The sequence below is a fragment of the Nannobrachium achirus genome, assembly GCF_963921795.1.
Source record: "Nannobrachium achirus genome assembly, chromosome: 20".
NCBI lineage: Eukaryota > Metazoa > Chordata > Actinopteri > Myctophiformes > Myctophidae > Nannobrachium > Nannobrachium achirus.
In genome coordinates, this window is record NC_137827.1 from 29037483 (window position 1) to 29062710 (window position 25228).

The 25228-nt window shown below is 41.8% G+C and overlaps 1 protein-coding gene across 1 annotated transcript; it reads right to left on the reverse strand.

Annotated features, from left to right (window-relative positions):
* Positions 1-3964: 3964 nt before the first annotated feature.
* Positions 3965-24320, reverse strand: kcnk10b (potassium channel, subfamily K, member 10b; the record flags this gene model as incomplete). Its single annotated transcript, XM_080750967.1, has 7 exons — positions 3965-4618; positions 5558-5712; positions 7436-7628; positions 8327-8487; positions 9814-9931; positions 19602-20017; positions 24266-24320. 7 exons carry the CDS (start codon positions 24318-24320, stop codon positions 3965-3967), a joined length of 1752 nt encoding a protein of 583 aa, XP_080607093.1.
* Between the last annotated feature and the right edge of the window lie 908 nt (positions 24321-25228).

The following is a 25228-nucleotide window of genomic DNA, read 5'->3' on the forward strand; positions in this document are numbered from 1 at the left end:
TAAGTGAGGTACCACTATTTTATTGTGAGGATGTCGAGTAGCCACTACAACATCTACATTTCCTGGTATAAATTTGTACAGAGGTTTAACACAGACACTGATTTGGGGGATTGAAAAGGCCAATTGATTGCTCTGCACCCAATCATGATTGTCTGATCCCCATCAAGTGTCTCTTTTGTTGGTGTGGTCTCTACGAGAGACCAGTGTTTGTTTGTTCATTTTGATAAAGGCCAGCAGGCCGAAACGTCAACAAATTAAAAAGAACTTCATAAATATGGAGCCAGAGTGTGTAACCTTTTCTCCTTTTAAAAAACAGTTTGTTTCCTGTAGTCCTCACCACAGCCACTGGTGTGCATTACCTTTTCCACTATAGTAAGTAGCATAAGATAACATAAATAATTTGTACAACACAACGAGGCATAATGAGACCGAGGCATCATTGTTAAATGTCACCTCAGCCTCAGATCAATGCAGATCATTATGAATGTGTTCACATTTGACTTTCAGGTCACACATTCCCACACGTGCCTCTTGCCATGGTACAGTATGTCACGTGAGGGAGGACCTGTGGACACAGCTTGGCCTCCAAATATGAGCTCTGCTCTGCCCCTCCCTCCCCCTTCTGTTTCCCTGGCTAGTGGAGATAGACAGCCGACAGGTATGACGCTATAAGCACACATGCCAGGGAGAGAGAGGCAGGGAGGATTAGATGCTTTTGGAAAGAGATACAGGTCTGGCAGGAGTTTCAAGGACAGTCTGATTGAGATAGTGGAGATGGTGACAGGTAGACAGACGGGATGGTCCGCAACGCAGGCAGACGGGTACCTTACAAAGGGATGGAGGAAGATTGATAGGGAGGCAGATACAAGAGGGGTCCATCTCAAGTCAGCATTCTGCAACATGCGAAGGGTCAATTACATAACAATATATACTCTGTTGCCTAATTACCAAAAGGCTGATGAGGCTAAAACCTTGACAAAACAATAGGAGCAAAGTCAATTCAAGTCTGGAGAACACTGATTTGCAGTATGACATATGGGTATCAGAATGGGCAGTTCTTGTCTTTTAGGATCTAACAATGCTACTAATGAACGACCGAATGTCTGTCTGTCCAATGTCTGTCTGATATAAACGCATGCTGACATCACTGACTCTAAACAGTACCCAAATTTGGAGATAACTGACATCACTGATACCGTCACCTGTACTGCGCATGCGTCGTCGCCATGGTAACAGCCGCATGCTGAAACAGTGCCCAAATTTGGAGATGACTGACATCACTGATATGTCTGGGTTCTCCAACATTACTTCTGAGACTCCTACATTCAATCCCATGGTATGTTTGAATGGGCAATGACTAGTTTTACTTATTTTATATTGAACACAACATCTACTGCAGTGGAAGATTGACATGGGGGCGGGGACGAGACACTGCCATGTAGGCAAATGCTAATTCCACAATGTTGCATACTGTATTCAACAAATTGCATTGTACACAAATTGTATTGTACACTTTGATCCAGTTCCTTATATCGAATTATCGACATCATGTAAGTCCACAGAGTGACTGCCGACAGACGACTGCTTGCCAGCCGCTGCCCGCTACACTATTGATGACATCGATTGGCAGTCTGGGGACATAAATAAACAGACAAAACCATTTTATGTTGTAAACCAAATAACAGCGACAGTGTCAAGGTTAAATCCCACGGTCAATCCATCATGAATGAGCTATTAATGGGGAAAGAAAGGTGATGTGAGGATGAGCTACTGTAGAGGGAAACATTTGATATTTTAAGAGAGGGGAGAGGGGGCAGTTGGAGGTCATCAATCGCCATATTGAAGTAAAGAGGGAGGTGAGTCCCCCAATGCCATTTCTATCCAATGCCATTTGTTATTCTCCCTACACTGGGCTGCCACCCTGATTCATTTATTTTTGTGGCACCATCATTGAGGCTATTTTATTGCCGGCTGACAAACACACTTTAACGCACGTGACAGTGGCTCCGTGCCAGACTGACACACAGCCCATGGGGTCCATTTCACTTCGTGAATTCGGCAACACGCAAGGAGTCACTTACATAACAACATACTGTATATTCTGTTGTCTAATTATTACCCAAAGGCTGTACAGTAGGCTATCAAGTCAGCTGTGACGTGCTACTATTATGTCTGGTGTAATCTCATTGTAAAATAAAAGAAAATAATTGCCGTTGGGTTACCAGATTGTGTTTGATATGGCTAACACCAGGAGAAAATAATCTATCATTAAGTGATGGGATAGTTCTGAAGCCTGTTCTGTAGCCTCATTCCTTTTGATTTGAGCACAAGCATCTCCACAATACTTGGCATGGAAAGCAGGGTTATTTGCATGGGTTCTGGTCCTCAAAGCTGTCCATTTCATATGGGAGAAATTTCAGTATTATAGGTTAGTAATGTTAATGACTGGATTTGAAGTAATGGTTTCAGTTGGATTTCAACTAAAATATGTCGATGTTGTTATACAGTATACTGTATGTACTGTAATAAAGCAACAGCCAAGTACAAACAAACAACTTTCTTTATAATATTTATTCCCAGAAAAGGCACTCCTTTTTCCTTCCACGAAATAAACTGTCTGCAAGGTCGTGTTGTTAGTAATGATGACATGGTTAGGTTAATGTTAATAATATCAGAAGCACAGGTTACAAGTACATCCAATATCTACATGATCAGAATTCACTGTTAGAAATGTGTTTATTGCAAGCCATACATCTTTTAGTAGTAGACATTGGTTAGCAGTATTAGTACCTGTTATCGTAATTGAGAAGGTATAAATCGTTTAACCACATACTTTCATAATCCCGGTTCTGTGATGTCATACAACGGTGTCGCACTGCTGTTTGAACTTAACTAAGAATAACACATTCCAAGGTGAACAGACAGACATTTTTACCTTCGATGAGGAGTGTTCCTGAAGTGAGTGTATACTTGAAATGTGAATACATGACTGTGTTCATAAAAAAAAAAGAAAACATTTTATACATAAATGTAACATGATCATTTTAAATCACATTTCTTGTCTTCATCGCATGAAAATTCGAATTAAGTGTTGGGATGATATAAAATGGAGTACAAAGATGAAAAACATGCTTGGTGAATTAAAGAAAACAACAGTATCACATTCTTTATTCAAGTCCAAGTCTCCTTGATGACATTAATGGTAACTAGAGTCACAGCCAAAAGAATTACAGAACTACCATGTTTTTTTTTCAATGAAGCTAACAATCATGCCATGAAAGGTGATTAACAGTGGTAGTAGGGGATTCATTCCATCACCCTTTAAATCATATCATATCAGAGAATTCCTCTCCTGCCTCTGGTGAACAATACCAATAGGTATGAAATGGAGAAGTACATTTTCATGTTGAAAAACCTACAAACCGTCGTAGTACAACTATTACTCCAAGCTTTCAAGTTACGTTTATTTCAGTAAATGGCTACAGAGCAGCAGGTCTGTGACAGAACTTCCATGCACAATCAAGGTGAATAGTTCATTTCTTAGGAGCTCTTATAATACAGCAGCATAGTCACATCATATGTAGGAGTAATCGGCTCAGCTCTCACTATTAAAAAATAACAGAGCAGTTGAACATTGTCTTTGCCCAGATGTGTTTCATTCAAACCGCTGGAGGCAAAAGAAGGTGGGGTGCTGGCAAGAGATGTCCTTTGAGACAAGGAAAGTTATTTTTATATATGTTATTTTACAGCACAGTATGGTCCAGGAAATTAGGTATTTCACCTCTATCCTTCTTTGTCTTTCATTCTTTTTTGGCAATACTATATATCCTCAGATGATTATGGCACAGGGACCATAAACTTGCCCTTGGGCAAATCCCAAAAGTGTATAGGACACAGAAAGGCACAGTGCAAGATATTTAAAAAGGACCTTGCTCTCCCTAAGTATCTTACATTGTGTCTCTCTCTACACATTCAAATGTCCATGTGGCTGCAGGTCTCTCCCTTCTGAGGTATTGTCTGTCTCTCTCTGCTCTTTAGGCGGCACTGGTAGGAAGCTATTGAGTTTGGTGCGCTCTGTGGCGTATTGCGACAGATTCGTCAGACTGGTGTTCCCCACCTTTCCTTCTCCATATTCCTCGGCCTCGCCCTCCTCTTCTTCCGTGTCGTTCTCCCCCAGCAAGGTGCCTCCGTTCTGCATGGCCTCACACGCCCGCCGCACATCCTCGGGAATGTTCCTCCTTGGCTCTCTGCTCTTGCCCCGCCTGGCTAGCTTGCTGAGGGATCCAAAGCGCAGGCTAAAGACGTTCTCCTCAGGCGATGGCTCGACGGCCCCCTTCAGCCTCAGGTTGTTCAGCTTGGCGTTGATGCTCTCCTGGGAGGACGTCTTGAAGGGGCGTCCGGCGTCCATGCTGGCAAAAACAACCCTCTTTTCCGGGGACAGCATGTCCAGGGAGTGGGCCCGCTGCTCCAGGCCCAGCTGACGGCGCTCCATGCTGCGAATGGTGGCGGCCCGCTGGAGCTTGTCGTGAACCTCCACGCTCAGCCGGCGACGGGTTTCCCGGAACTCGGCGCGTACATTCGCCTGCCACTCTGCAGCGTGAGCCTTGAACTCCCCGACCTGTTGAAACGTGGCATTACAACATAGTAATCAGCATGAACCCTAGTCAGCCAACAGAGTTGGTGCAAATAATGTGCCAAGAAAGCTATAAGGACAACAAAGTAAAAAGGGCAGCAGGTAAACATCAAACCAAGCATTTGTCTAAATAACATATCTAACTGACATATTTAGCATCTGTGGTAAAGCAAATAGAACATCTACATATATAACGTACAGCATTATGTGAAAAGGTATCCAAAATACGATAATAATCCTTCGATTAACTGGATAGGGAAACTGCTAAACAGATCTTCTCTTTTTGCAGCACCAATCCTGTATAACAATTACATGCCAATAACAATAATAATGGAATTTTTGCCACCTCTTAGTAATACTGTTTGCATGATAGATTATTACAGATGCATATCACAACTCTTGTAAATCTGTTTTCTGGTACAGTCTATAGATCAGTTATAAATATTAAATATCGTCCCACAGATAATAACAATCCTTTTTTCTGTATGTGTATCTGAGGATACACACATACCGGTACACGTACAAACATGGAGACTTGTGGATTTTTATTTATTATGCTTTTAATTATTATTATATAGGTTTATCATATAGTGATTTTTTTAGCAGTAGTTTTTGACCTGGGTATCTGTGCACTGTGTTTTTTGTGCACACGTTTTTTTTTTTTTTACCACTGACACAGAACGAAGTTCCGAAAGGAAAATGAAGTAATTCAAATTTTAAGTTGAAGATCAATATGTCCCAGTCATTTGTCTAGGCCTCTCTCTATCTAACCAACTCATAACGGCTTGTCATTGGAACGCTAGACAAGACAACTAGATGGCAAAATGAAGGCGGGGGAGAGGGGAGGCTGCAGCTACTGTAAGTGACCTTTTATTTTCCGTTAATCTAATGTAATGATGGACGATGTAATTGAATGTACCCCACCTCCTCTTGGTATCTCCTCCTGGTCTTCTTGGACAGAACACGGAGCCAGTCTCCAATCATGCTCAGGACCGCTGCGAAGTATGCCAAACCCACCAAGATCCAGAACCATACCAGGGGCTTGTACCACTTCATGTACGTGATCTTGCGGTTCCCTCCTGTGCAAAACAGGGTAAAATACATGGTTGGGAAAATAAATTGGTCCGTCACTGCAAGTTAGATGTATAAAAATCAAATTGTGTGGATCTCGGGATCCATATGGGATTAGTGTCCTGTGATATGACAGGGCTCCCAAGAATTTCTTGTAGTGAGTATTTTAGGGGGGTGAGGGGCATGTTCATGGATCATGTGGTGTGTGGTGATTTGACTGCCAGTGATTGAATTATACTTTCTGTGGATATTTTATATTGTCTTGTTATTTGACTCTTTCCTTTATTTCGTCGCTGACAATCAATCAATCAATCAATCAATAAATCAATCAATAAATCAATCAATCAATCAATTATTTGTATAGATTCCATACATAGGGTCCATTAAAAACATAAAACATAAACAAATAAACACTATGTTATGTTTTGTAACATGCTAATTGTTGTAGAATGTAGATTGTATGGAAAATTATTTCACTGGTTTGTTCCTTCTTTACAAAGTTAGCATTTTGTGGGTCTTTGGTGGTTGGGAAGTAAGTCAAGTAACCTTTCAAATCCCCTGACAGCAATCAAGGTTCAAGGTTCTCTTTATTTGTCCCCCATAGGAGGAATTTGTCTTAGAGTAAAGGACTTATAGCTGCAGTACATATACCATCAACTACCTATGAATGTGTTGCTCATATCTTGCCGAAATGTACTAGACTGTATGCTATCCCCTGGACGTTTTAATGCTTTCCAAGGGCCTGTACAAAGACTGCAAAAGGTGTATTCTGCACCCATTGTCTGGAATGCAATGTAGAATCCCTTGACATTCGATTTATAATAGAGAATACTGTCCTCAGTCTGTCCTCTGTTCTCAAACATTTTTCTTCTCATTGCACATTGAGCCGATCTTTCGCTTAATGTCCTCTTTTCCCACATTTAAGCTGTTTATTAGGATTTTGGCCATGGGCAATAATGGGAACTGTAGTCACGGTCCCAGGGTGACTGTGGCAGAGGGTAGAGATGTGATTTAGGCCCTGCTGTGGATGGAGATGAGTGTGTGACTCATGGGAGTAGTGCCAGGGTTAATTGATCAGCAGGTGTTTTCAAATTGTCTAACTGTGCCGTTCTCTTTATAGCATGCATACCTTGGCTCTGGGCGGGACTATACACAAACACAATGCCAGCAGAGAGGGAGAGAGCTAGCTGGCTCAAAGGTGCAAAGTTAAGAAGTACTTTGATTTAAATGCATAACAAGCAGCAGAACCAACCACGCTGGGCTACAGTACAGTATATAGACTAGACTCACCGATATAAGCCTGGTGCCATGTCATAGTTCCGACCTCCCATTCTTCCGACCTGGCCACCTAAACCCAACCTTAACCCTAACCCTAACCTAGTAAAACTAACGCTGGTGAATGCTAACCTGCCGAAGCTGGTGAATGTTAACCTGGTGAATGTTAACCTGGTGAATGTTAACGGAACAACGGGAGGTCGGGACAACGGCCGGTCGAACCAATACTCAATCCCCATAAGCCTGTGTAGTTGTTCATGTACTGTAAATGTGTGTGAATAGTCAATCAATCGTAGAAGTTTAATTACAATTGTGTTGGCAAAAACCCACAGTAGCACATTACTTGGCACAGAATATATTATAGTAACACAACGTATTACTTTTTTGAAAGTAATACGTAAGATGCAATATGTCACATTTCCCCAACACAGTTTCTCATGCGTCATGCCTATTTACCTGCCACATAGTCTCCTATTCCAATAGTGGTGAGGGTGATGACAACAAAGTAAATGGCCTCCAGCGTGGTCCAGCCCTCGATGTGTTTGAAGATTATAGCTGGGATGGTGACGAAGACGATGCAGCCAGCCAGGATGAACAGGATGGTGGACGTCACTCTGATCTTGGTCTGGCTAATCTGTCTGTGTTTTTGCTGAGCAAATCGAAACGGCACAAGTTACGAGAAGTAGGTCAGGAAGCAAAGACAAAAAAAAAAAAAAAAAAAATCAATCCAATCAAGAATACTGAAAAAGATGACGCACACTACAGCTCAATTACTCTGAGAGCTGGATGAAATGAAACATGACACACAACTGTCAATACTAATTTTGTCCAACTCCTCAGTGAACAAAGACTAAGCCAACTTGAATATAAATTCACATGGGACCTAATTTAGCAAATCTTACTTTTGTCACAGAAAACCCATGCAGCTGAAATGTTTGTGGTGTGAAAAGGGCCCCTAGGATAGAGCTCATTCTCCTGCTCAGTCCAGTTTCTCACTCCTTTTTGACTCTCAGGATTTCAGTTCCTGTTTATGATCCCTCAGCCACATCCCTATGCCATCATACACAACACACCTGGTGGCCCTGACAACAAATCAGACCCGCCTAATCTCTATTCCTAAAGAGTCAGGGGTCAAATATGCAAAACGTTATACAGGATAAGGATAATAGTGGCCCAGAATAGACTATGTAGATAAAAGGATGAATCAAAGGTAGCTTGCTGTTTTCAGCAAATAGGGCTCCAATCCCCTTGTTTGTCATTGTGGTGAGTATATATATCGGTGCCTTTTTATACACTTGACATTGACATTCACAGCAATAACAATACAATGCAACACTGGCAACTCACCCTGCAGATTTTCTCTACCCTCAAGATACTCTTCACAAAGATGGTCCCCAGCTGGTCGCCAATCCCCGCTAACAAGAAACCAAAGAGAGGGATGCCAAATATGGCATACAGGATGCAGAAGATCTTTCCACCCTCTGTGCTCGGGGATAGGTTTCCATAACCTGTCCAGAGAGAGAAAAGGACGAGAAAGATGAGTATTAGGAAATTGGAGGGTGGTAAAAAAAAAAAAAAAAAGAATAGAAGAAGAGGAGGGGAAGAAAGACGAAAACAACAAGGAAGACGAATATAGAATATTACATAGAATATTGCCCATCAAAAACGTATTATTTTCAACTTCAAACAATCTTTTAGTTATAAATAATCTACAATACCTGAATATCCTCACAATATTCTTATGCAACAATATGATCAAATGACGCGCTTATGTAAGACCACCTGAGTTTGTAGAGCAGGGCTAATAGTAATGGTGCTCTTAGACAGACAATAATTAGGTTTCTCTCCGGGTAAATTACATTAATTATGGGCCTGCAGTGACAGAGATACAATGAAGAAGCTGAGAGAGAAAAAATAACCAAGTTTAAAACCTGATTTATAAATGATGCACACTGGTTTCACGTAGAAAATAGACGATCTACAAACTCACAGCGCATTGTGTGACACGAGAATACAACAAAGCATACAATAAATTAAACATTCTGAACCAGGTTGTCCCATTCAGCCTAGCATGAGTAGCATCTACTGTAGGATAGTCATACACATTAACCACTTTAACCCTACTGTTTAAGTGGTTAACGTTAATTAACAGAGGTCTCTATGCCAGGTCTGATAATAATTCTGCTTTATAACGCATTGTGAACTTGTTTTCACATTATGTTTTATATTTCTTTTAAACTTACAAACGTATTAACTTTTATATTATAATGGAAATCAATATTGTTCGGATCAATCTGAAATATGGCCCAAATATGGAAATTACATCAGAGTACTAACATCATAGATTTCCAAAGGTGCACTGCAGACTGGCCACATAAAGTCACACATATTATTATCAAATCCGGACAACACGCCCACCTAAGGGGAAGGGCATTGTGTGCGTGCATGCATTACTTGATGTTCCCAGGTAGTTAAACCACAAGCAGCCTTAACATTTACATGATTCAGCAGCATCCTGCTAGGGCCAAGGAAATGAAATTAATTATCCCTGAGGATATCAATAAGATGGAAGAATTATTTGGCCCTGTATAGGGGATGCAAATGTTGATGACAGGGAATGACAGGGTGGTGACGTGGGGGCACAGGGGGTAAACATAATCTGAAAGAAGATTTGATCCTATTACCGGGCAGCAGGTGGGTATAAAGACAAGAGTAAAGAAACGTCATGCCCTCCAAGCAGGGGAGATGACGTGTCTGCGTCCTGCGTGGACGGTGGCCAATGACAAAAGAATCTCCCTCCAGGGGCAGACATTAAGATTCTATTTATGATATACCTATGGTTGTGATGACTGTCCCAGCGAAGAAGAAGGCACTGCCCAGGTCCCAGTAACTGGAGTTGTTCGATGTTTCGCCGAGGGGACTCACTCCCGCACTTACAGCATCAATGGCGTGCTGAAAAGAGGAACGCAGTAGATGGAGCTTTATTATATTTATGGAAGACAGTAACAGTGGGCCTAATCATTGAAATGGCATTGGGTGAACACAAAATAAGATGGAAGGGCAATCTTTTTATAGTATAGAGTGAGAAAGAAAAATGATCTTCTCCAAACCGTTGGCAAAAAAATGGAAGCATCATTCTGCACATAATATTTTGCCTGTGTAGGTATTGGTTTAACTCTAGTAAGCCCTACAATGGCTTAAATAAAATGGACGGTGACGTTGCATGCCAGCTCAGCCGATGACAGCAGAAACACGTGTCTGCCTTTAAAGCACACCATAAAACCATCATAGTGTGAAGCGAGCAAGCTCAGTAAATCACCCCTGTGTGTGTGTGTGTGTGTGTGTCAAGCTGCAAGGTCACAGGGGAACAAAAGACAGTGAAGTTGCAAGGTTAAGCGGGTAAAGGAAAAGGAGTGGACAATAGGAAAGGAGAGTGGGAATATTTGATGGAAGGGTGGCAGGGCAGCAGGTGGAACAAAGAAGGGATAGAGGGAAGTCAAGGGAAATCCTTGGGTCACCCTTGTTGATATCTACCGGTATCTATAAATGCGAGAAGTCTCTGCGTGTCTGTCTGTCTGTCTGTGTGTCTGTAATCCGCGTATCTCGAGAACCGTTCGTCCCACCGGCTTCAGATTCGGCATGCGCGTTCCCCGCCGCGGCACGGAGTGCAGTGCCGGGTCTCGACCCGACCCGACGCGCGGTTTTCCCAAACCGGCGCGAAACGTTCGGAATCTCCTTATGCGGGGTTGATTGTTGACATCAGGCTGTTCCGGAGGAAATCGGCGAAAGCTCTGACTCATTGTGACATCACTTCATAAAAGGCTCTGACATCACGTACGCCACATGAGTCAACAAAAAATCTCTGTGAGTGTGTATGTATGTATGTAATCCGCGTATCTCGAGAACCGTTCGTCCCACCGGCACGCGCGTTCTCCATATATGGGCATAAAATGAATGCCCCCATATATGGGCATACAATGGATTGCAGACAGACAGATACAGATATCTCCATATATGGACATAAATGGACAGAGGCAAACAGATGGTCAAAGATCTCCATATATGGGCATAAAATGGACGCAGACAGACAGATACAGATATCTCCATATATGGGCATAAATGGACACAGGCAAACAGATGTTCAAAACGGGTCCTATGACAACAGGTATAATGCGGTTTGCATTAAAGGGGGAACCGGCACTGTGTCTGCAACACAGTTGGAGGCACAGACAGATACTCCATATATGGGCATAAAATGGACGCAGATAGACAGATATCTCCATATATGGGCATAAGATGGACCCAGAACTATAACTGCAGTGATCTCCATATATGGACATAAAATGGACGCCGACAGACAGACAGACAGATACAGATATCTCCATATATGGGCATAAATGGACACAGGCAGACAGATGGTCAAAACGGGTCCTATGAAAACAGGTATAATGGGGTTTGAATTAAAGGGCGGGGCATTCATTCCCTATTTACATTGTTCCGAGTTGGCCAGGTCGCCGACTAGACGCTGGGCCGCCCAAAGGGCGGCCCAGCTTCTAGTACTGTAAATGCACAACCCACAGTATCCTAGAAATCCCTGGTCAACCGTTGTGATCAGGGGCTTAGCTTATATATGGCTTCTATAGAGCAGGGGTTCCCAAACTTTTCCAGCTGAGATCCAAAAGATACATTTTTGTTTCCCCAGGACCAAAGCTTACAAAGATTATAGCAGACCTACAAGCTCAACCAGCATTTTCACTATTAAGTTGTTTTACATTTGTTTTTATGAACTTTTATTGAAATTTTGTGTCTTTGTTTCTTTCTTTTTTTCCTTTCTAAAAATATATATTTATTCCTAGAAAAATGGGTTTTGGAAATGTTTTGGGAAACACTGCTCTGAGAGAGGTGGGAGGCATAAAAATGAAAGTGTAAAACTTTGTCTGCACACTCCCTAGAGGCCAAGAAAAAACCTTTGCCCTGCATTTTTCACATGTCTGCCTTTTATATAGGAGGATGACTTATGTAAAAGATTATTTTTGATATTACTCCTTCAGATCTTACCCAAAAATCACGCAACTCCGTACGCAGTATCTCTATAGTCATGTGATCAAGACGGATCTGTCTGATATTTCATATTCCATCCTAAATGGGGTTAGCGTTAGGCTTCCAAAAGTTTGCAGGATTGGTCCGTTTTGAACAAAATGCCTCAAATCATGAACGCAGCGTGCAATTTTCATGTGATTCCCACTTGGTCGAGGAACAAATGTCACCATTTTCAGATTGGCCTGTTATAGTGCCACCAGCAGGTCGACTTTTGCTAAACACATTTTCGGAACAAAATGCCTGAAATCATGAATGCAGCGTCTGATTGCCGTGAAAGACATGCCATGCTTTGTTTTCACTTAAGCATATCATAGCGCCGCCAGGAGGCCACAATATCCTACCTGCAGCTGCCGGAGACCTGTGCTCGGAAGAGTACTCCCTGCTCCACTTAACCTCTTAACATTAACCAGCTATACAGTTCTCCACATTAGCTGCATCATTGCTCCCATTCTCCTCCCTTTATGTGGTCTGTAAAAAGCCGAATCCATACATCTCTCAGCAAATTCACGGTTAATGGGTCCTTTAACAATACGCAGCTAGGGTTTATTATTTGGTCTGAAATAAAATTCTTTTCAATCCTGCTGATGTGAAGACATTTCCAGGGACAGGGCGTACAACTTAAACCCTATACTTTGTTGACTGGTGTCCACAGGGGTCTATTGTTGGTCTCCTCTTTTCTTTAAAAAAAAGAAAATTGCAAACTTGTATATTTTTGCAGAATGTTCACCTATTATGACAAGCCCAGTCAGAACAGGGATCCTATGGTTCATGTGGTTAAAATATAGTTCTTCAGTACTATTACTGACATGTTTTTATTTATTTATTATGGGGTAAATGAAAGGGTGCTGACAAGCTCCATAACAAGGAAATATATTCTGATTTGTGCACACTGTCAATTTTTATGGCACTCACTTGCCCCTTGTTAAATTGTATCAGCTTTCCTGGCATATTTTAGTACCATTGCTACACATCACTTCACATCATGGCACATGCCTTCTCATAAATATGAATGCTGGTCCAGAATCAGCCTCCCTAATGAGGCTGTTCTTAAAATCTGTTTCTAAAATTAGCCAATTACAGCTGTGCTAATTCACGAGATTCAGCAGCCACAGCTGTTTTGTACAGACAATATCAAAGTGGTAATTATGGATTTAATGCCAAATAACCTAATTCCGGAGCCAGGGGAGAGTTCCATAAATATACCCAGTGTCTGCATACTTCATGAGGAAGTCTATTTTTGTCTTTCTTCTCACAACATCATGCTGCATTAGTGATGTGCCTGGCCCACAACATCGCATTTCAATTTTGTTGGCACGTGAGGATGAAACTCTTTTTGCCTTGTATTCTTTCTCATTAACCACTTAAGCCCTAGGTCTACTGTATATACTTTGTTATACAACGATACAGTGAAAGTGGTGAAGGGTGGCACCGGTTCACTAACTGTACAGTAAGTGTTCTGGCACAGGGCAGTGTCGTACCGCAATGCAGGATCATTAGAGACCAGATTAACTTGCTGCTGATGTTTATCCTCTCAGCGTGTGGCTCTCCGGCGCCATGCCAGGTGACCTCACCCAGCCATGCATGAAGCTTCACTCTGTCCCTCACCTTCCCTCACATGAGCCAGCATACAGCGTTACTGTGAACAGTATACTGTAGCTCAGGGGTCTTCAACGTTTTCAGGCCAAGGACCCCTTAGTTGAGAGAGAGATGAAGCAGGGACCCCCACACCCTTATCATAGATTCATATATTTTCATCGTTTGACAGCACAATCATCAGTTTATTTTGGATTCATGTCAATTTGTGTTTTCAGATATTTAACCACTTGAACCGTCAATACTTTGTCAATCCTTTTCCCCTCTACACCAAAGCTCTTTGCCAAAAATAGCCGATCTACAAGCTCACAACGCCTTGCAGAGCTTCTATTTTTGTCTAAAGTTCTCAGAATATGGACACTAGGGTTCAAGTGGTTAATATAAAAAAAATAAAAAAAAAGAAAAAAACGTTCTATCACTCAAAGATTCGGAGGACCCCCTGTAGTAACTCTGAGGACCCCCTAGGTGTCCCGGACCCCCTGTTGAAGACCCCTGCTGTAGCTAAATATCTACTGAGTGCTATAAATTGACCTCCTTCCTTTCACCTATGAATAAATATTTGGCAATAATACAAAGGCAATACAATATTTGATATTATTGTACATCTGCTCCCTAATGGAGTGTCTAGTATCCATTTGTGGTTTGAAAGTCTCCAGCCAGATATGGCTGCACCAAGCATTATCCATCTGCTCAGATTCATACTGACAGAAATAGAGATGGAGATGTTTGATTAATTAATACCTTGACAACCTTTGTCTCTTTCAAGTCTAAACATACAGCATATTTCTCTCTTGCAGAACTATGATACAGTAAATTCGGGTTGGACAAATGGACCAAGCTAGATTACCTCCTACTACCCCTTCCAAAACATTCTAGCTGCCCATTATGATTGAATTACAGCCCAGTCCATCATGAAAAGGCACTCAGCGTAATGTGGAAACCCAGGGCTAAGACAAGACATCAAATGTCTGCTTTTTTCTTTTTTCCTTTAGCGTCTAGCTTATTTCTATCTCCGCTTCAGCACATCCAGACTAAACACAATCAGTATGAAAATGAACACCGTCCTTTTTGTTCTCCTGAGTCAATTTCATCTCGGCTTACCTGGCAGAATTATTCTTACCGGGGGAGTGGATTTGAGGAACCATTTAATCAAAGCCATTTCAAGAACTTTTATCTTGAGAGTGAATTGTCTATGTTTATGTTTTATATGGCAAAACTATGAACAACATTGTTTGACAGGGTGTCTGTCTTCTCACGTCATTGATGGGCTTAATACAGGAAATGGGCTCAAACCTAATATTTCCATCGCCACTTTGGCCCTAAGTGACTCATCAAAAAGCAAAGCAACGATTGGTGATGACATGGCTTCATGTTGTGCCACAGTCTGAGTCATATCAGCGGTACAGTGAGAACAGCCAATTAGCTTTACTGTATTGGCAGCTGCACTGTGAGTGGGTGGACAGTGGGACACTGCTGATATTGAGGCAAACATGGGCATGCATGTACCGCACACACACACACACACACACACACACACACACACACACATACACACACACACACACACACACACACACACACACACACACACACACACACACACACACACACACACACAACACTCCTCAAAATCTTGTCAAACAGTTTGACAAGAATGAGTCACCCTTTCTCTGTCTCCATCCCCCAGTGTGCTATAGAGGCCTGCCGCTGTGTGGCAGGACTAACAGTATGTGAGAGTGCTTGTAACACGTGTACTGTATGGCCTGTGGGCAATTTCCGAAGACAGCACAAAAGTCCTTTTAGTGTGAGCGTGTAATGTGGCTTGGTTAAAGCCTATACACGAGGGGTCTTCAACGTTTTCGGGCCAAGGACCCCTTAGTTGAGATAGAGATGAAGCAGGGACCCCCACAACCTTTTCATAGATTCCATATAGTTTCACCGTTTGACAGCACAATCATCAGTGTATTTTGGATTCATGTCAATTTGTGTTTTCAGATATTTAACCACTTGAACCGTCATTACCTAATAAACTTAACCGTTTACTCTGTACTTAGTCTGCTCTTTTCCCCCTCTACACTCTCAGAGTTACAAGTGGGTTTGTGTTTATTTGGTACCATTTGTACACTCCCATAATTTCAAATTATTAAATTTGAAACAGACGTTTTTACTGTGTAGTTCACATTGTTGAAAGAAAACACCAAGACAGTGGGAAAAATAAATAGTCCGATTCATAATATTTAAGTGGATGTTGAATCTATTTCAATGTCATTCAATTCATGTTATGTCATAGTGTAACTAATCCCATTCAGAGACCCAGGCTGGCACGTTCTGTATAGCCTACTAAAGTAATGAATGAATGCCATTTTATGAATTCAGCCGTGCTGACAGTATCTGAGTCTGAACATCCAGGACACTCAACTAACTGCTATTATCACAACTGATGCTAATGGGGGAGGTCTCTGACTGTTCCTGTAACGAATAATTGATTCCCAGTGGACCCCAGGCAAACAGGGCTAAAAGTATATTTACACCTTCCTTCAGTGGAAATAATTACAGATTTTTTTTTAACAAAACTCTGATAACCGTTATATGACTCAGAGGTTTATCACCACGAGGGAAGGAGAAAATAACTGAGAATGGGACAAAATACTGAATAAGTGGAGTATAGAAAGACAGAAAGAGTGACACAGATGTAGAAGGACTTAAATATTTGCTGGAGCAGTGGCAGAAGATCCCTCATCAAATAGAGCAACGCCGGGTCGGACATTTTCTTAACCACTTAAGCCCTATAGTGTATAGACTATACTTATAGCTGATCTACAACATCAAAATGCATTGTGTTGCCATGCATTGTGAGTTTGTAAATCAGCTATTTTCATTATTTCTTTGTATTTAAAAGTTAATGTGGTCAACATAATTTTTTCAAGTAGTTAATTCAGTCTGATAAGAAGCAGGGATAAAACCGACCCCCCTCCACCGCCGCATCCCCACCAAATCGAACCCCTGGAGCACATGCCACATGGTACCGGTAGCTTCTCTCTCATTGGGGTTATCTGGTTACTCCAATTTTCTCTTACGGGAACTGTGTCCATATCCTTTCCTGGTACGATAAGCTGTCGAAGAAAAATATAAAAATATCCCCTTTGCTATCTTTGTGGTACATCCTGTGAGCAAGCTGCATGAATCCACTGGCTGATAAACGGTTATCACAAGGCCCCGGTGTGTGAGAAAGGCTGCACTGATCTCTGTCCAGCTCTTTTCTGTCATCAAACAACTTCACACCTCGCCCATTAAGCTCAGGTCCAGATCTCAAATCATTTTCCAATTCTGGTTCCATGCTGTACATGTCAGCTTGATGTACCGACCTTGATCCTTAACTCATATTAGGTGATATCACAGTGCTGTCCGAAACCCTTGCCGCGCTCACGTGCCAAAGCTTTATATGTGACACTGTAAAATGACACTGTAAAATGCTACAGTAGCATACGTGATTTGTCTTGCCAGTTATTGGCAAATTTACACAACGCCAGGATCGGATATGTGATGAGTTGAAAGGATTCACAAGTGGGACCTTGCAGAGATTGAGTGCCTCAGACAAATTAAATCAACGTCTTCGTATAGAGGTCATCGTTTATGGGTGTCAATTATCTCTGATATGGGTTCAGCGACAGGTCTACTACCCGAGGTTCATCTTAGAGCCTGATTGGAAGCATCTCTTTGATTTATACATTTATGCTGTTTAATTTATTATCTTTTTAGTTTCCATCCATCCATTTTTGCAGCAACTGTTGTCTTGTGTAGAATTGTAGTAAACTAGAGGGTGGCGGCCCTTCGGGCCGCTCACATCTAGTTAAAAAATATATATATATATATAAAAATAAAAATAAAAAAAGTAAAAAAAAAAAAAGTTAAAAAAAAAAACTTAAAAAAAAAAAAAAAACGTAAAAAAAAAAAAAGAATTGGGGGGGAACTATTGTGGCGGAACTATTGTGCCGCAGCGCACGTTTCCGGTCGGACATATTTGACCGGCGGACTATTTTATACAGAGGCAAAATATGAGGGTAATAACGAATACAACTGTATACAGAGGTTTGGAAACGACATCTTGCAAAGGTGACATGGGTGTTTGAATTTTTAAGCTATATTTAGTACATATGTAGTACATCTTGGCCAAGTGGTTTGGTATTTAAGTTAGCGATACATGACCCGGAAGTAGATCACTTACTCTTTTGTAATATAAAGATAGGGGCGGTTCCTGCAAACCTGCTGTCTTAAAGATCCTGATCCTGAATTGTGTCTGAAGATGCTATTAATATAGGATAATAGGTGTCAGGTGTAGAACATTGGTATCAGACTATATAACCAAGACATAACCTCCTCAGTTTCTTATAAAAAATACATTGTTGCGACCAACCTCTTTCTATATTTAGTAATGTGTCTGTGGGATGTAGAAAATCCCACTCTGGATTACAACACATTTAGGATTGATCTTTGAGATGAAAATAATAATAAAATTGCATGGTAATTCAATTGTCAGTGTACAATTATAACCCAATTTTCTACAAATGTAAACATAAAAATTGGTTCTATCTTCTAAACTTATTCTTTTCAGAATGGAAATATGTCATATTTATATGTACTGGTTTTCATTGTTGGAGCTTTTGTTTTGTTCAGCATTTAACCTTTAGTTGTATAAAATCAATACAGAGCTGAAGCCTACACTATGGCTGGTTAACACCAGCCAACTGTGAACACTGTGAAAAGGTCACAATGATACACCGTGAACTTGTTCTATTTCAGTATCTTCAGTAGAAATAACCTATTTGCCCTTTTCTCTATGATTACTTGCTGGGTTACATAATAAAGTCGGCTACTGCACAACCCAATAAGATCTGTAACGTATGTTTGGCAATAGATGAAGTGTCACTGAGCATTAAAGATACTGCTATCTCTATGGAGACCTTAATGACTTAATGTGCGAGCTATTGAAGGATGTACTTGCCTGTAAGCCAACCCCTGACATTTAAACATCAATATCTGTACAGTAAACAGTGGACTAACCCAGCGGCAGTTAGGGTGTGTGTGTGTGTGTGTGTGTGTGTGTGTGTGTGTGTGTGTGTGTGTGTGTGTGTGTGTGTGTGTGTGTGTGTGTGTGTGTGTGTGTGTGTGTGTGTGTGTGTGTGTGTGTGTGTCCTGATGGTGTAAAAGTATCTCTATAAATTGCATTGAGTGACTCATCAACAGCGGGAATGGCACTAATGACCAGTTTGATTAGTATTATTAATGGTCAACAGCATTACACTTTAAACACGCTGTGAAGTCAGCATGAGACAGAGGTTAAAGTAAGAGAGGTTAAAGTGGTTAAAATGACTGTACCATTAATGCAGGCCCTCCACTTAAAACGAAGCTATATAGAAGAACGGATTCATCTGATAGAGGTAAACATGTAACTCCTTGACAGTGCTGCTCAAAAGAGAACACAAGAAATCTGCCTTTTATATTTAAGAATATGTCTTTTATGAGTGAACAATCACCAGGGACGTACAGAGAATGTTAGAGAGGCAGGGGCTGAAATTTCGAAAAGGGCCTTTTGGTGAAAACATCGAAAATAGCCGACCTCCAAGCTCACAACACGTCGCGCTGCGGCGCGTTGTGAGCTTGGAGGTCGGCTATTTTCGATGCTTGATTTCTAGACATTTCTTGATTTCAACATAAGATGCTGCATTCAAGTTCAGGATGCTGCCTTCAGCTATGGCATGGAAAGAGGGCATTTGCATTTCTTTCACCATAGCAAAAACTGCATTCATGCACTTTTTACAGACGGATAAAAGGGCAGGGGCTCGAGCACCCTTTGATGTCTATGTGTGCACATTCACAGAATTTCTCCAGTAGCACAAAGCGCTAATCTTTCTTCCTCAAAGCCTCTCACCTTAATGATGGACTCCAGCTCGTCGGGGCTGACGCAGGGATGCCTGTGTAGAAAGGAGGCCTTCTCCAGGGTGATGCTGGTCTTCTTGTTCGCCTCGAATGGCTGCTCCAGTGCCATGAACGCCAGACCTCCGCACACCAGGTAGAGCACCACCACCACGGACACCTTCAGCACCGTCTTCCACTTCATCACTGAGTGGAGCATGGCGGCCGTGCTGTCGTAGCTGGTGTCCATGCTGGCCACCAGGCTGGCCGACCGGGAGGAGATGGAGAGGCGCGGCAGCGGGCAGTGCCCGCTGGCCTTGAGGTCGCAGCCCATGGGGTTCTGCATGGTCGCCACGCTGGCCTGGACCAGGCTGGACTTCACCGCGCCGGCCGGGGCCTTCTTGGGAGGGACCAGGTTGGTCTGGACCGCCACTGGGAGAAGAGAGAGGGAGACAGATAGAAAAGGTGGTGAATGCGGGTCAATCATTCATGCTGGAGGTCTTGATTGATGACCGCATTTAAGGAATATGGGCTCTGAGAATTATATTGAAATATAGGAAATAGTAAACTTGGGGCGTCTGGATTAAGCAGGGGTTGGCTTGACCGGGCACGCTATCCAATATAACTGGTTGGGTAGGGGAATCTCTGTCACTGCAAATAGTAACTCTTAACAGGTTGGTCAGAGCGCCTGTTCAGTGGAAGTGGGAAGGAAAACGCGTTTCCTCTGCATGCTCTATGGCCAGGGTTCCCCAGGGGGACCCCAGGAAATGACTGACAGGAACCAAATGGACCCTTATCTGTAATTCTGAGAGTCTACAAATTGACCCTTACAGCTCAATTTGGTTCAGGTAAATTAAAACTGGGGACCCAATTTTGCACATGACTTAACTCAAGACCTGCAACCAATGCTGTTTGGCCACTCAAAATAGCAAAACAGCATTGGCCACGTCTCCAGGTCTGAAGTTAAGTCATAAGACCTTGTACTTAAAACATGCAAAATAGGACCCTGCATGGGGATTTAACAATGGACACCGAGCAGCTGTGCTGCTAAAACATGTGCTGTTTGTTTTGTTATTTTATGAGTTTCTTTTCTCAATTGATCATCTATTAACTTTTGTTTGTATTTTAAGTTGGAATGGAGATGGAGGGAGAAAGGGGAACAAACTATAATCAAACTGTTATTTTGTCGTAGCATTTTACACTTAATATAGACATGTATTATATACCGACAGTATGGCTATCCTATCCGCATTGAGTTGAGTTGTGTCTGATCGCAATCTCTCTTTGTTGCACTGATCTGTCATTTTTGCACAACCCTCCCCATGGCCTCAGCAAAAACGTTATTCCAACAACGTACAGTACCATAGGGGATATGGAAATGTCTACATCCCAGCAGGCAAGTGATAAAAACCATAAGTCTCCTCAATTGCAGCCCCTCAGTCCCCAGCTTGGAGGTAATATTATATTCCCCAGTCTACAAAGCAAAATCCTGAGTGTTAATTCAACTCTGAAACTGTAAGAACTGTCTGTTTCAATTTATTTCCATTTGGCATCACGTTTCCAAGACAAGCAAAGCCTCGGGACCATAAAAACGTGACACTTAAAAAATGAAAAACCTCCCCATATCATAGGAAACCAGGATGCAATCTCTCTAATAGACCATATAGAGTGGGGTAAGTGCCACTTTGGGTCATTGGTTTCCCGAAATCGCCCGTGAAATAAATGCATGCAAGATGGCGTAGGTCATCCAAGGTGGGGGACAGCACCAAGGAGGAAGCCATATTTAGATCCTCTTATGTATGTAAAGCATTCTATAAGCTTTTCAGAGCCCACAAGTTGTCACCAGTGAGGCTCCCACCCCTCTAAAAAGAAGTGCACAAAGTGCTAATTAAGATTAGCACTTTGTGCCAATGGAGATAGACTGTGAAGGATTGTGGCCAACAATGATGCAAGTGCAACCCAATCACCACTTGATATGTGAAGTGTAAAAAGCAGCGCTCACAGAGAGCAGGACACACACTGCCTGACACACACAGCCCCTCATACTGTTCACCCCCACCCTGATGAGTCAAGGACATCCAGGAAGTCTGTGATTCTCTTACGGGAGCAATACATCTTGTTGACTGGGCGATATTGACAAACTATATTACAATATTTTTGGCCAAGTACCTTGATGTAATTTGATGCCATTCTGGATAACGACGAATGCTTTACATGACAGACATATCAAAATGCATGATGACAATAACCAGCATCATAATCATAATTAAAAAATAAACATGTGGGAGATGTCTGCACGCTTCAGCCAGCAGTCAGGCAAAAGGACTCATTGGTGCTCAACAAGGACGAAATGTATCAAAAAGACATATTACCTGGGCACTTCAAAAATGACTACCCAGATAAAAAAGGATGGAGCACTCAACTGGTCTGCACGTTCATTTATTAGAGCGACAGAGGACTCTGAGGAAGACTAAACGTCGAAACGTCAGTCACCCTGTCGCTCTAATAAATGAACGTGCAGACCAGTTGAGTGCTCCATCCTTTTTTATCTGGGTAGTCATTTTTGAAGTGCCCAGGTAATATGTCTTAAAAAATAAACATATTATGACAACCACATTTCCAGATGCTATTGTCTCATATCATATTATTGATTATATCGATATATCACCAAGCTTGAAATACTAATATTGTGATATTTATATTTCATTGGCCTGTTTTATAGGCCTAGAGTGAATTCTTGGTCCATAATGTTTTAGCATTTTTTGGGGCAAATAAAAACCTGGGTTTCCAGCTACAACTCCTGTTTCCTCATTGCTCCACACTGCTTGGTCCCTAACATCACAAGTGAATCAATTAAAGCAATTATGGCAGGAGCAAAGAAGATTCAACATTGGCATTTTGAACTATCCATGACTTACGGTGCCAGGGAGCTATTTTTAGCGCATGAGCGCGGCGAAGTAGAGGAGGAGTGTACTCTAATAGTACACTATCCTCTCTACTCTAGCGAGGACTATAATTCTGATGGACGTTATAGAACATTTACTGATGAAACCCTTCCTCATTGCAAATGTAAATTGGGTCAAGTTCATGACTGACTAACAATGACATTAATTGCTTTTCAACTCAACTTTAATTGAATGAAACTGAATGAAATCGAATAAATCAACCCCATGGAGAGTCTATAGCCTAATAACATACATCACAGCAGAGGACATCAGAAAACTGTATTTACATGATCACATTCTTCCGTTTTCAGCCCAGATGTGCAGGGCAAATCAAAGGACCAGCTGTATAATAAATATAGACTGTTCATTCCAAACCATGGCACGCCAACATTGATGAGTTTTCAATTCAAATGTAATGAGATACGCTGCATTCGTGTAAAACTGTATTCAACCCACTGAAGCCACTTATTGATTTTGGGAAATTAGATTAGTCTGTGCAGAGAGTAATGCTTTTAGCAGATAGTAGCCTAGTCTCTCAGTCCTCTGCCAGACGCTATATGCCTCCTGTAAGCCTTGCCATGCATACCAGATGAATGTCTGACTGCATGGTATCCTTGTTATCCATAAAATATAGTTATTTTTATTCCATAAAGAACAAGTGTTGGAGTGGGGGCTAAAAACACACACTGTAGTCTATATCAAGACAGGTGTTTGTTCAAACCGAAACACTTGAAAAGTGTTGCATCTCACACCTTGAGCAAACAGCTTGCTGTGATAAGGCTCTATTTTCAGCTGGCATCCCGAATAACAACTGGAAATTATTCTGTTATTATTCGGGATGCCAGCTTAAAATATAGATGGTCTAAACAGACTATAATGCCTAAAACCATAACCAGTTGTGAGCAATTCTTAAATGAATAAACACAAGATCATCCTAGCATTGTTTCTCAAAGTGGGGTCCGGGGACCCCCAGGGGTCCTTGTGGGAATTCCAGGGGGTCCCAGGCTAAATGATTGTTAGGAACCAAATGGACCCTTATGGGTATCTGAAAGTGTACAAATGGAACCAAATGGACCCATTTGTACACTCTCAGAGTTAAATTAACATTCATTTTACAAACTGGGGGTCCTTGAAATTAAAATGATTGAAAATCACTGCTATACCGTACAAATCTTCTCTTATGAGGGTCTCTGTCTATCTTTTCAAATGGGGGTCCAAGGGCTAATATGTGTGGGGGTCCTTGATATGAAAAAGTTTGAGAACCACTGTATAGAAAGTAACTCTAATGTACATTTCGCTATAATGTCTTATTTCTGGCTCTTTGCCCATGCAGTTCAGTTGTTCCCGGGGGTGGGCATCTCTCCCTATGAGGGGCGCGCTCTCCTGGCAGCACTGCCCATCACAGCTGAGCCCACAGGGGATGGAGAAGAAAGAAAGAAAGAACCCTAGTCCTATAGACGCTTTGTCTGCTTAAAGCTCCTTTTTTATGTAACAAAAGCATGAAAAATAGTGGAAAATGTAAGGACATTTGAACAAAACAAACCAAAACAAAAAAGCAATACGAATAAATAGTATTTTCTTTTTAAAGAAAAGAAATATAGACCTACATATAGCCTACGTATATATAAGCTATAGGCTCTAAATTAACCCGCATTTTAGTCTACCTGCAAGTTTTAATTGGCACATGCATTTTATGATGATAAAACATTCAGCCAAAATGATCCTATTTACCAACCTTGCTCTGGGTCCCAATTAACTTGTTTCATTGGTGTTTCTAGTGGAAATTTCATGGCTATTGTTGTTCTTCTCAATAAACAATCCACTGGGTTAACAGGCTATTTACCGGCGACAATATTCAAAATCGGGAGACTAAACTAATTAACCATCGGCGCTCTTTCCTCCTGTCTTCTGTAGGCTACATCATCATGTCTCTTGAATGGTGAATTGAACCTCATTGTCTCATTTAGCCCTCTCCTCTCAGCATGGTGTTACAGCTTGACAGATTGCTACTTATGAGCCGTTTCCCCGAGCTGTCACCCCATCTGGAGGACCCACACAGCACACAGTGGACCGGTCCACAGGCAGACGTGGCGTGCGCCAAACCCCGAACTTTTACGCATGCAACCCGATATGATGATCTGTCTCTAGCATCACCACCCCACACACCCTGCCGCCGTTCCAGATTGAGTCTAACTCAATAGAATGCGAAGGATGCATTGTAATCTTTGTAAGCATGCTGTCTAGACTGAATAGATATAACAAGGCTACTTACTCTTAAAACAGGTGTCGGTGCGAAATCACCTCCAAAAACAGTAGTGGCTTATTATCCTCTCATCGATTTTGGCAACCGGCACCCGAGCACATGGTGCCGTTATGAAAGTCCAGATGTGCGCCTATTCAGTCAGTGTGGCAGACTTAACCATTACATCATTCATTCGCATACGAGACGCTGCATTATTTATGAACTTGAACAGCTAACGAAAACGAATCTCCCCTCACGCCATCCTAGTACCACTTAAAATACTAAACGAGAGCTCGGATGATGCTTCAAACAGTGAGGATGACGAGCCAGCTTCAAAAGATGACGCCATAGCCTAACCTATTATATTTCTAAACATGTCAAATAAGTAAGGACTATGATATGGATATTCATATTCCCTATAGCTCTTTATTTCTACACTTGTCTGTGATAATTTTA